At 44.1% G+C, this 12,125-nt stretch overlaps 1 protein-coding gene across 9 annotated transcripts in view; it reads left to right on the forward strand.

Moving 5' to 3' along the window:
• LOC149372617 (uncharacterized) overlaps window positions 1-12,095 on the forward strand; it is a 36,342-nt gene extending 24,247 nt beyond the window's left edge. For 2 of the 9 annotated variants that reach the window (XR_016287017.1, XR_016287024.1), the window contains one exon: window positions 325-2,757. Coding sequence is in view for 1 of the 9 variants with exons in the window: in XM_089567133.1 (XP_089423259.1) it covers window positions 5,492-5,682; window positions 7,226-7,515; window positions 10,147-10,251 (586 nt within the window). In the remaining 8 variants the exon portion in view is untranslated. Of the gene's footprint in view, window positions 1-324; window positions 2,758-5,044; window positions 5,683-7,225; window positions 7,516-10,146; window positions 10,268-11,984 lie in introns of those variants that run through there. The other 7 variants (XM_089567133.1, XR_016287022.1, XR_016287023.1 and 4 more) reach the window with 7 other exon arrangements.
• The last annotated feature ends 30 nt before the right edge of the window (window positions 12,096-12,125 follow it).

Raw genomic sequence — 12,125 nt, forward strand, 5'->3', positions numbered from 1 at the left:
ATTGATGATGTCACCTTGCTAAGTAACTCAGGGGACGAACTGCAATGCATGATCAAGGACCTAGACTGGCTAAGCAGAGCAGTGTATCCAAGAATTAATATGCAGAGAACTAAAGTAAGGTTCTACATTCTCTGTAGGAAACAGCAGGTTATGATAGGCAGCTAAGCATTGGAAGTTGTAAGGGATTACATCTAATATGGGTGGGTGAAGCTTAAAGCCATGGCAGATTCACACAAGGTGCATTATTGTTGATTTGGCAGCATAAACAGCAATGGCCTTGAGTTTGTTGATGGGGAGCTCAGCAGTGCAGCATGTTTTGAACAGGCTTGCTTGGCACGGCTGACCCCTGCTGTGCGCCACCCCCCTGTCCAGCCCTGAAGTGAGTAAGTGGCAGATGTGCTCTTTCTTCATGTTCCATCGAGCAGCATTGTTTCTTTTTGTTTTCGCTGCTTTCCTTTGTTTGCGGGGTATTTTACTAATTGACATATGAGTACTAGTACTATGGAAAAGTTTTCTTTACTTTTGTCTCGTTCTTTGCCTGAGCATTAGAAATGATCTGGCATGTTAGGTGTAAGGTTATGTTGTAATTTATTAATCGTATTGCAAACTGCATGCTGCTTGTTTGAACATAGCAAGCTGAGTATTAGCTGTCAGTGCAATATTGCGCTCGCTTTATTTTAGCCCGTAGTGACAATCATAGTTCCACTGTGCTTTTGATGACTGATTGTGTAGGTTGCCTCTCTTTTGGTGGTGTAATGCAGTCTCTGCACAGGGTTATTGAAGGGAAATGCCGCTGGAGATGATGAGGGCTATAACCTTGGGCAGAAGCACACCTTTCCCTGTGCACAAAGTTCCCGCTACAAATGCGACGGTACACTTGGATTTTCGTTGCCAATGGTTGTGCTCTCATTTTTGCATTTAGTGCCAGTCTTGCGCATGCATCTGAAAACTGAAGATAGTCTACAAGTTGTGTGTAGATACTTGGGCTTTCTCAACAAAGTGCTTCTGTAATGTTCAGCAAGAGCATTTTTGTTTATTTCAATTGCTCATCTTTAAATTGCAGTGAGGGTTGTCCAGACTATGTGTCCTGGGAGTGAGACCTAAAGTGCTCTTAAAAATTTTAAAAGATGCTTCCGCTCATTGGGACACACAGATCTTAGGCAGGAGTGTTCTGCTTTAATTCTTGGCTTTTAGGGGAGGGTTTCCCTGCATTTTTAGTGTCAGACTGGAGTTACTATGACTTCAATGCGAGGGAGGGGGCAGGGCCCTTTACTGCCCAGTGTCGCGAATTCGCGACGTACCTTTCTACTCCGTGTACTCATTACTAAAGGTAGCTTGGATACAAAGTTTGATGTCAACTTGTTATCAGCAGCAATCGCTTTCAGGCCGAAATGTTTGAAGTCACTGTGAGAAAGTTGTCTGAAGAAAAAGGGGGCACAGATCAGCGATTTCAAGCAAGTGTTGAGAAATTTCCTGTCTCTCATTTGCTGACTAATGTTGCGGGCATAGTAGGTAGACATCAGTTAAGTGAAAAACTGTTTACTTTCTCTGGTAATTCGAGTTGGTTTGAGGTCTTCGATGTGGTCTTTCACTCAGCCCAGTCTAGCTGCACAAATTGGAACAAATGCTAACTGCTGCTAATTGGCGATATGCCAATCCCTGAAATTTTACCTCTGCTAATGATATTTTCTCATTGGCTTTTAAATGTAGTTATGCAGTTGAACCCGGATATATTGAGCTGGAAGGCGATCGTGAAACAGTTTGATATATCCATAATTCGATATATATTTGACGTGCTTCTTGCAGCAACATGTGGCCCACCGGTGTGCTGGCAATGCACCCCTCGCAAGATGTTGCGAGGTAATAACTCGGTTTGCATCGAAGCTGCTCTGGACACTGGCTTGGAACTGTTCACTGCTTATCATGTGATGTCTATTCCTATTTATAGCACATTATAAATAGAATAATTGCCCATTAAAATTAAGGTATAGCTGGTTTCCACAACGGCTTCGGCAGCGAAGGATGCCACATGAGGGCCGCCTCTAGGCTTTAGTTAGTTAGGTTGGCTTCACCTCATGAGAGCGATGTGGTGTGGAAAATGAGCGCAGGGGACCAAAGGCCACCCTTATGCACACCCCACATTCACCTTGTCATGCGGTTTCACGGTGTTAGCTCTGCCAGCTGGTACCAAAGGCTACGCAGCCGACCAGCCTTTGCACGTAGAAAGCTATGCCACCCTTATGCACACCCCACGTTCACCTTGTCATGCGGTTTCACGGTATTAGCTCTGCCAGCTGGTACCAAAGGCTACGCAGCCGACCAGCCTTTGCACGTTGAAAGCTATTGGAACAGCCGTCAGGAGAAGCACGCAGTTCGATACATCGAACGGTGTGTGAAACTGTTGTTCTATATAAAGCCTGACTTTCCTGTACTTTTATGCGCGATTTTCAAGGGAATAATTATGTGTTCGATATAGCCAATACTTCGAAATATCCGGGTTCAGTATATCTTGGCTAAACTATATTAGCTACCATAAAGTGAAGGTAATAGTAGTTCTCATTCATTCCTTCAAAATTTGGGTATTAAAGGTTTAAACTTGCTGTCATGTTATATTTTTTGCATTAGTAAAGTTTTATCCTGTCAAGTGTTGTTAAATTTCGGTTAAACAAAAGTGCAGCTCACATTTACAGAAGCACTGTCAAAATTATTGTATAATGATGGCACTACTTATGTGATGTAGCGCCCCGCCGCGGTGGCTCAGTGTTTATGGTGCTTGGCTGCTGACCCGAAAGACACGGGGTCGATCCCAGCCGCGGCGGCTGAATTTCGATGAAGGCGAAATTCTAGAGGCCCGTGTACTGTGTGATGTGAGTGCACTTTAAAGAACCCCAGGTGGTCGAAATTTCCAGAGACCTTCACTACGGCGTCCCCCATAGCCTTAGTTGCTTCGGGACGTTAAACCCTAATAAACCAAACCTTATGTGGTGTAGCTGATAAAAATTACTGAACAGAAGTCTGTTTTTAAAGTGTACTTATTCAACCTTCCGCGGTGGACAGTATAGTTTGAGCCTCACTGATAAGACAAATGTCGTGCACAAAATGAAACCTCATACCGACTGTTTTTCAAAGGCCACTGTAACGTTTCTCTGGCAAGCTCGGCTTATCGCTGCAGCTGCACATCACTGAATGCTTTTGGTGACGGCAGAGCTCCGTGAGTGTAGCATGTGTATGTGTGTTCAACTTGTGACTCACTGCAGCCAGTCCTATTTCAGCCTTCCCCAGGACGCAGCAACACAGCCAAGCTTATAACTGCTTCCATGAACAGCAGCTCCTGCTGCTTTCCGTTGGACTCCTGCACATAAGGCAGCCACATCCATTGAGTTTGTGGCCTGGTGCGTGCCTCTCGAGGAATAGCATTAAACCTGCCACCTGTGTTTCTTGTCGCTGTAAGCGTTCTAGGGGATTCCATCACGCACTCGAGTCTTGCACGGTTTTCTGCTGCATCAGTTGCAAATGGTGCATCCATTTCATAGATTAGCCGGCTGAGTATGGCAAAATATGTGCCTGTTAAGTTTCTTTCAGGAAACCCTTGAATTGTCATTTGGAAAACAGGGGCTATGTATGATTATTTTGGAGTGTCATGTAAGATTGTTACCTCAAATGACGTGTTAAACTTGGTACCTTGGTCTACTGTAACATGTTTGTTACTTGCATGCGTTATTATTATGGTTTTTATTTTTTTTTTCTTGTACCTTGCCATTTTATTTTCTGTCTTAGTGCCAAGGTTAGGGAGATAAAAACTTTTACGCAAAAGCTTTTGTGCAGCCATTATTATATATCTCTCACCTTTTCTCAAGAGGCTGGTTCCTTGTATGTAAAAAACAGTTAGGGGCTGGTTTTTTTTTTTACTTGCAGCTTTTCTTCTAAAGTTCTGCTCGACACAGTTTTGTTTTCAGCTGTGAGTTGCAGCTTGTAGCCATCATGTTTTAGCTAATGAATGCGGGAATGTAGCATTCTTTTTTTTCAACAGCTGACGTGCTTTGTGGTCTCTGATGTAGGCGTAATGAAGCAGCACTGCGGTTTCTTTTATGTGGGTTTTTAATTTTGGAGTGCTGTGGTGAAAGTTTTAAGATGTGGGATTTATTCATTTGTGACCTAATGCAGAATGCTTATTTTGTACATTTTGGTATATTAAAAACCTCATGCTTGAAGGAATGCATTTAGCTTGCCCAAGTAGGCTTTACAATTTGCAGACACTGGTGTGACCATGTGGGGCCAGCGACGTGCGTAAGATGTGAGGAGCATTATCTGTGCGGTCCGGTTGTACAACTTTTGCATGTAGCTGTAGGAATATTTCTGGATGAAGATTTGGACCATAAAATAATGCTTAGGTCAAGAGCTGTGCTAAAAAACATTGAAGTACCTTGGTACTTAGGTACTGCCCATAGTCTTTCTTGTGCCATATTTATGAAGTGATATCATTAGTTAGCTCTTATTGGTAGCTTTATTACTGCTCAAGTAATAGTACGTGTGACGTCATGAATTTAGACCTTTTGCCGGTGTATGTCTAATTTGTGCCACTGAACTGCACTATATTTTTCAACGTTCGCATAGCACATTAGTTAGGTGCAGTAGCTGCTCATTAGGACACTTGGTAGGTTATCATTTGCAAGGCGCACAGTTTAGTAAAAATTAATTTCGAGTGAAGAACTAAGCTTGATGGCATCCTACTCCATCCTTTGCTTTTCCAGCTTAGTATGGTGCAACTGTTAATGCTAATACCCGAAATCAGTGTTGAATTCTGAAACACATGGTGAACGCATTTATTCTCAAGCCTTTTCTCCTCAGTGATGACATTTACAATCTTTCGAAAGCAGCACACATTGTGACAGTACAAGCCATAACTCATTAAGGCAGGCATAAGTTGCATTTTACTGTCATTAAGGTTTTATTTGCAGGGATTTGCATGTCTTGGTGAATAGAAGAAGTACTTATGTATTTATTTTATTCCCTTGTTTGCATTCTGTTGTGTGATGGTCAACAGGGACTGCTTCTTTTGTCAAGGTTGTAAACTATTCCAGGACGGCAAGGCTTTGCGCACAGGTGTCTTTGTGTAAGTCTGTATGTAAGCTGTCATTAGTACTGTTATAACAAAAACTGGCATTGTGTGCTCTGAACTGAATGTTGTACCATGTACATAAATAATTGGTTGTTGCAGGTCGAGTCATAGATAGTTGGTAGGTCATGCCCATTGGTCAATTTTAAGCATCAAGTGAGGTGTCATTGTTGAAAGGACCTGCTCATGTCAATTTTTTTTTTTACAAACTGACTCACAAAATCATATACTACATGGATTATCAAAAATGGGGAATCCTTTCAAAACCTGACATTCCTGGGAGTACCATCAAAATAAGTTACGGGCAACAAAGCATCACTCAGAATGCGGATAGTTACCTTTCCTCTTTTGTTTTCTTTTTCTCACTGTTTCTAGTGGGCAAGCAAGATATTTTTATGTGGAAGAGAAAACTGGCCACTCCCAGTGGACGCCTCCCTCCACAGCGAGCGCCAGTGGCTCACCCGATTCCACATCTGAGACAACTGCGGTAGAGCAGTCTCATAAGGAGTTAGCTGCCATCGCATCACAACTAGCTGCGCCACCTCCTCCTCCACCTCCACAGACAGGTGAGAAATAGCAGAGTTGGGGTCATACTATTCTGCAATAGTAAAGCCCCCTCAGCTGTTTGCACAGTACCTGCTTTGCTGTGTAGTGTACCATGTAGTGCAATGATTAACACGTTCACTGTGTCGTGTCTCACCGGTGGGTCACTTAATACATTCCTGTATTCATGAGCATGAATACTGAGTTGCACGATGAAGCCACCGGTCAGCTCAGATTTTTCAAGGACCCTGCAAAAAGCAGCACACATGCCAGGTTGCTATCTCCATCTTTTTGTGGTTCTAAGTAGTTTGGCTCACTGATGGGCTGTGCCGCACCAAAGAAAATTTAGGGGTGGCCCACCGGTGTGCCATGACGCACAGGAATTATGGCACCAAAAACCACTGCTGCAGTGGACGTGTTAAAGGCATCATGACAAGGCCTACCAACAAATTGTGGTTGTATGTTGCAGGTGCTAGCCACGACGTTGTTATGCATACTTAAGAAAGAAATACAGCTCAACGCGGGCATTTGAGCTAGAAATTGCAATTAGAAGCTATTGGCTGTAAGCCCATCTTTCTGGCAGCGACGGCCGTATTGAAGCAGCCTCAGTGACGTCATTAACCGACAGCGCCGTTGTCTGCTGCAGAACTGCCGCGTGCACGGTTAGTGTGTAGCAGAGCAGTCCGGCTGTGACACATTGTGATGAAGCTGCCAAGATCGGGTAGAGAAGGAAGGACGTAGGCCTTAATTGCCTTTATCCCTCCTGTCACGACTTTCCCCTTTCACCCCTCCACACCCCTAGCCCGTACAATGAACAACCCACTCCCCTACGCTCATCACGCATAGTGCACAGTTCAGTTGTGAACAATCACGTGACACTCGGTTTATGTCATCATGAATCGCGAGCATGCCAGGGTTGTCTGACTGTCACATGGTTCAGGCAAACTTTTAAAAATTCAGTAACAAATTACTCGCTGCACCAAATGAGCTCATATTGTTCCCAGTTGTTCCGAGATGCATAGCGAACAATATGCGATAAACAGCTTGAGTCTGAAAAATGGTGTCATGACCCCTTTTCATCTAACTGCTTGGTGCAGGAACATTTGAATTGAAATGTTGCTGGTGTCTTTATTATGTTCATTATTAATGGGATTGTGCCCTTGTTTACATTAGTGCTGAAAGAAAGCAAAAAATAAGCATGATGAATGGCATACCGAGAGAGAGACTTTAGAGAATTTAGTACCTGGAAATCTAGTTCTCTTTCTGAGAGATGAATATTTTAGGACATGTTCACACATGTTATGCTTCTTCTGAGTAGTGTTCCTGCAGCTGTGGTCTCTGTAGCAAGTTTTGCTGCCACATTGTGGAAACCGGACAAAGACTTAAAAAGTTAAATGTTCGAGCTGCCTGCAGTGCATTTGAGACGGCACTGGGAACACTTGACCCATTGTGAAATGGCATTTGAAGAGATTAATCATCAGTGACTGACTCAGGTGGTCACAGTAAATAAAAGGATTGTTGGTGGGAATGTTTTGCTGAAGGCACCGGCCTCTAATGTTTTCACAGGCAGCGGAAGCGACGCGGCCGAGGAGACCACTGCTCCTGAAGGAGACGAAGCAGGGCGAGGTGCAGAGGAGGCTGAAAACCTAGATGGCATGAGCCTGGATGCTGCGGAAGCTGCTTTCTACTCCAGCGTTGCACTCTCCGCAGAGCCTGCTCCAAGTGCACCTCAAGAGGACAGTGTTGAGGAAAAACCTTCAACCGGGGACCCAGTGCCCGAGGACCCAGTGCCCGAGGACCCAGTGCCCGAGGACGAAGTCAGCGTGCCAGCTGTGCCTGCTCCGAAGAAGAAAAAGGTGTGTCATTTTTATGTCTAAAATGCATAGAAGCATTCACAGAGTTGCGTACCTAGAGGAAAGGCTGCCGTTAAGACGGTTCATCCGCCATGAGAATACTGGGAATGCAGACTTTGTATTGTGCTTGGATTGTATTTGACCACAAACGTGGATTCGCTGTAGAATTACGGCTTTTTTTCCCCGAACAAACCTCCCAAAAACTATTTTCTCAATTTTAAGACATGCCCAATACCAGGCGTTTACTTGGACGAAGTTTGATAAAGAAAGTGAAAAGTAGTAATACTAATTTAACCTGCACACAGTGGGGAGCACAGCTGCTCATTGGCCGGCGCCACCAACTGTCACAAAATTGTCGGATCACGCTACGTTCCCACAAACACTTTTTAAATCAACAATGCTAAACACTGGCCACACATGAATGGGAGTGACGCGGGGACGCAACTTGTTGGCTGTGCCCTTTTGTTGATGGTAAATAGATGGACGAGCGAGCGAGCTGGCACACAGTTGGGCAAGCGGGCGGAAGGGCAGGCTGGAAGGGTTGGTGGGCAGGTTGGTGAGGGCAGGTTGGTCCAAATAATTGAACAGTCCGAAAAATCCATGAACTTAAAAAAATAACTTCTGCGAAAAACCGGCTTTCAAAAATCGCAAAAATTGCCGCTCCCCATGTTCCTGATGAAAATTTCTGGGCGCGAACAAACAAAGGACAGCGAAGAAACCACAGGACAAGCGCCTTTTTCACAACTAGTTTAATGGGAAAGCAACAAACACTTAAATACGAAACTGGTGAAGAATGGAATAGCTATTTCATGTCTCAGATCCAGCCTGGCAAAATCGTGTCTACATGTTCTCAAGGATAGTTTAAAAGCCCAATTTTCCAGATTAGTAAGCGCCGGCTACCCTGATAATGTCATTGTCCAGTCATGCATAAAGTTAATAAAACGGGTCAAAGGCAGTTCACCCCCCGCTGAAGGGAACTTGAAGAAGCATGCAGTCATTCCCTACATCCACCGCTTATCACATGGCCTAAGACACGTGGCAGAAAGATATGATGTCAAAGTAGCCTTATCCGCCCCTTTGAAATTAGGCAGACTATGCCCCCTTGTACAAAAAAAGGCGGAAAAGGTTGACCGTATTTCCCGTGCATGCACAGTCAAACACCGGGCTCCGTATGTGCGCTGTGAAACAGGAGTCGTGTACAAGATCCCTTTTCTCTGTGGTCTGGTGTACATAGGGCAGACTGGGCGTTGCTTAAACATTCGCCTTAAAGAGCACAACAATGGCAGTGCCTCAGGGGTGAGGGAACACCTACAAGAATGCAATAATTGCCGGCCTATCTTCGTGGCAACAGAGGTCCTATTCCGTCACCCTGAACAAAGAATCAGGGAGGTGATGGAAGCTTTCCATATTGCCTCGCACGGTAACTGCGTGAGTAAGCCGTCAGTATCGCTCACGAAAAAGGAAATAGGCTATCTGCGAAAATTTTGAGTTTGTTCAGTCATGACATGGAATCTTAACTGTTTTTCATCTGTACCTACCTTTGATATCTTTTCGTATTTAAGTGTTTGTTGCTTTCCCATTAAACTAGTTGTGAAAAAGGCGCTTGTCCTGTGGTTTCTTCGCTGTCCTTTGTTTGTTCGCGCCCAGAAATTTTCATCATGAACAACCTACAACTAGCCCAGCTTTCCATTCTGTTGATCCCCATGTTCCGCCTACATGCAATAATATTAGCCTCTATCTGGGTCATAGCCATGCTTTCGTCAGGTCAGCACCCTATCACATCATGGTACCAAATAGTGCGACGCGGCTGCAGTCATGCCGCGAATTAATGCACTCGCTGTGTGAAGCAAGAACAGTCAGTTTGCATGGGGCAATGACACATGCGAAGACCGAGAGCTAACCCATGGGCAACCTACGGGAAGGCGCGAGCGGAACTGAGTGCCTCCGAATGCAGTCCCTCCCCACCTCTATCGCGTTTGCTGCCCCGCACCGGCCGGCAAAATTGTCATAACTCATTGCTGCTGGCAAAAAACTCCTTGTGGCCGTCAACAGCCCAAAGCATTTCATCATCAGTGCGTTCCATGGCATTCGAAATGCCCAACTTCTTGAAGGCCTCGTTTACAATGCTCGTTTACAATGCTCGTTTACAAGGCCTCGTTTACAATGGTGCACCATGCATACCTAACCCATCCCACAAAGTCCTGCAGCGAGGCACTGGGAACTGGCCCTTCTGGAAACCTATTTCTGGAAACCGGCACTTGTTCAGCTCTTTGAAACTCTTTTGAGTAGACTTGCTGATGAAAGTCCCGTCTCTTTGCTTCTGCCACTCGTGCACAAAAGCTTCAGAAATGCCAAACGCGCTTGAGGTGGCCCTATTGCCTCTTGCTCCCGCACGAAGATCAGCTTTTTTTTTTCAAGCCTGCGTTGTAATGAACCTGGCATGTCTTCACAATCGACGCTTGCATATTTGCTGAAGCCCAGGTTGGAGCCTTACTGGCGGGACATTGCAGAGCCCCATCAGTCCTGTCGGTATATAGAACTTGCTGGTCACTGTATTGCACTGATCGACTGTCGTGCTTCTCTGGATGGCACTGCTATGTGCAGCTCACATTTGATCATATATTTTGTGTGCAGACAAAGGTGTCCGCTGGGCTGGCTCTGCGCAAGAAGAACATCCCTTCGCTTCTCCAGAAGTGGGAGAAGATTAAAGAAGAACAGAAGCGGGGAATGCCCAGCTGACCAGAGGAGCCCAGATGTGAGCCTCAGTCTGTCGTTCATTATTATATAAAGAGAAACTGGCACCATGTGAAGAGGAACATTTAGAATTTACTTTTGCGTTTTTTTTTGTAGAACTTGCAGTTACTGCGAGGCCCATTCGTTTGTGACAGAACTGCTTATAAAACAACAAATTGGCTGTTCGTGCTTGTATCTCGGCAGCAAGCATTGGCTGCAAAATAACGAAGCGTTTCCTTTCGTGGTTCACTGTACTAGTGAACAGCTTGAGTGCCGGTATTATGTCCCAACACGCTGTCAAGCTATAAAATGATGGAGTGCACTTAAGGCCACTTATGTGCTTTGAAGGCGAAAGCATTATTTTTTAATTTATATATGTATATTCCCTTCCTTTTTTGATGATGCATCTACCATTAGCATACAGTTGTAAGGAAACGCACACACTAAGTTCACCTTTTATTTGCCAAGAAGCAATGCTGTTTTGTGGCCTATGGGTTACATGCTCACTTTGCCATCTTGAGATCCTTGCTTCAATTCCCTGCACATTTGGGAGAAATTGCTACATTGCTGATGACGTCACAAGGTCATGTAGTTTTGGTGCCATTTTTCCTGGACAAATGCTGGGCTTCATTACTGATGAGCCGTACAAGGCTTTCGCCTTAAAATGAGTTGTGGTGAAGATGTTCGTAAATTGTACTACTTGTCATTGGGGCTTTGCACAGACTACACATTCAGCGAAGGCTGTTTAAGTGAATTATATTGATCAGCATATTAGGGGACTTCTTTTTTTTCATTAAGTATTTGGTTGCAAGGGCCGGTCTCTGATTATTATTTCTCAACTGATCAAGTGGTAGACTCCAGTTTAATGAGTTGAGTCAGTGCAGCAAACATAGTTGTAAAGCTGCCAAACCATTGCAAGATTTCACATGTTGTGTGCACATCCTTAATTGTAAAGAAGCAATGCCTTTTAATTGATGTCATTTCATTTAGATTTTTTTTGTTGTCTTGTTACATTGCCAAGTGTTGACAGAAAAAGCAGCGAGGGGGCAGAAACAAGTGCATACTCCTTACTGGCTTGGCAGGGAACCAGCTTATCAGGTGCTGTTCATGTGAGCTGTGATGTCAGCTACAGGAATGGCTTGCAACTTTTTGACTTGAATGAAAAATAAGCATCATGCTGCACATGCCTTACAGATGCTTTACGCACCTTACTGTTGATAATGGGGCAAAGTGAAACTCAGTGCTAATAAAAAGGTTCATACTTTATTTATTCCCCATCCATCTTACTGCTACTAGTAGTAACATAAAACTTGCTGTCAATAAAAATAATCTTGATGCGAAAAGCCAACAAGAAGCTTTTTATGTTTTTTTATCCCGATATTGTTGGTACCATGTTAACTTGTAACATGCTGGCCATGAGAGTAACTCTGTGTGTTCTCGCAGTATCTTCATCCATTTGTCTTGAGTATTAGCAAAGCTTTCGTCGTATTGATTAATGGGTAACTGGACCGATTATTAGTTCCAAGTTCAACCGCCAAGCCATGTGCGAAGACTGCTCTCGTGCATGCTCTGGGCAGTAGCTCAGGAAAAAAATGGTGATAGTGAATTCCGAGCGTATACCAGCCCTTGTCAGGCTCACCTGGCCTTGTAAATAAAGTGTTCCATTATGTTTGCACATAAAGGAGCAGTCATGTGTGATTTACTAATTTCATTGTTTTTTCTTTTGTATTCCTTGCTAGTGGTGTGAAAGCTGGCAGCTGTCACAGAAGACATCGAACGGCCGTTTGCATGAATTTTTATTTAATTGATTACTCATTGTACAAAAACATAATAAAATATATGAAACATTACTTCTGCTGAGTGTAGCATTGAGTTGTGGC

Source organism: Amblyomma mixtum, chromosome 1, assembly GCF_055824585.1.
Source record: "Amblyomma mixtum isolate Tamu chromosome 1, ASM5582458v1, whole genome shotgun sequence".
Taxonomy (NCBI): domain Eukaryota; kingdom Metazoa; phylum Arthropoda; class Arachnida; order Ixodida; family Ixodidae; genus Amblyomma; species Amblyomma mixtum.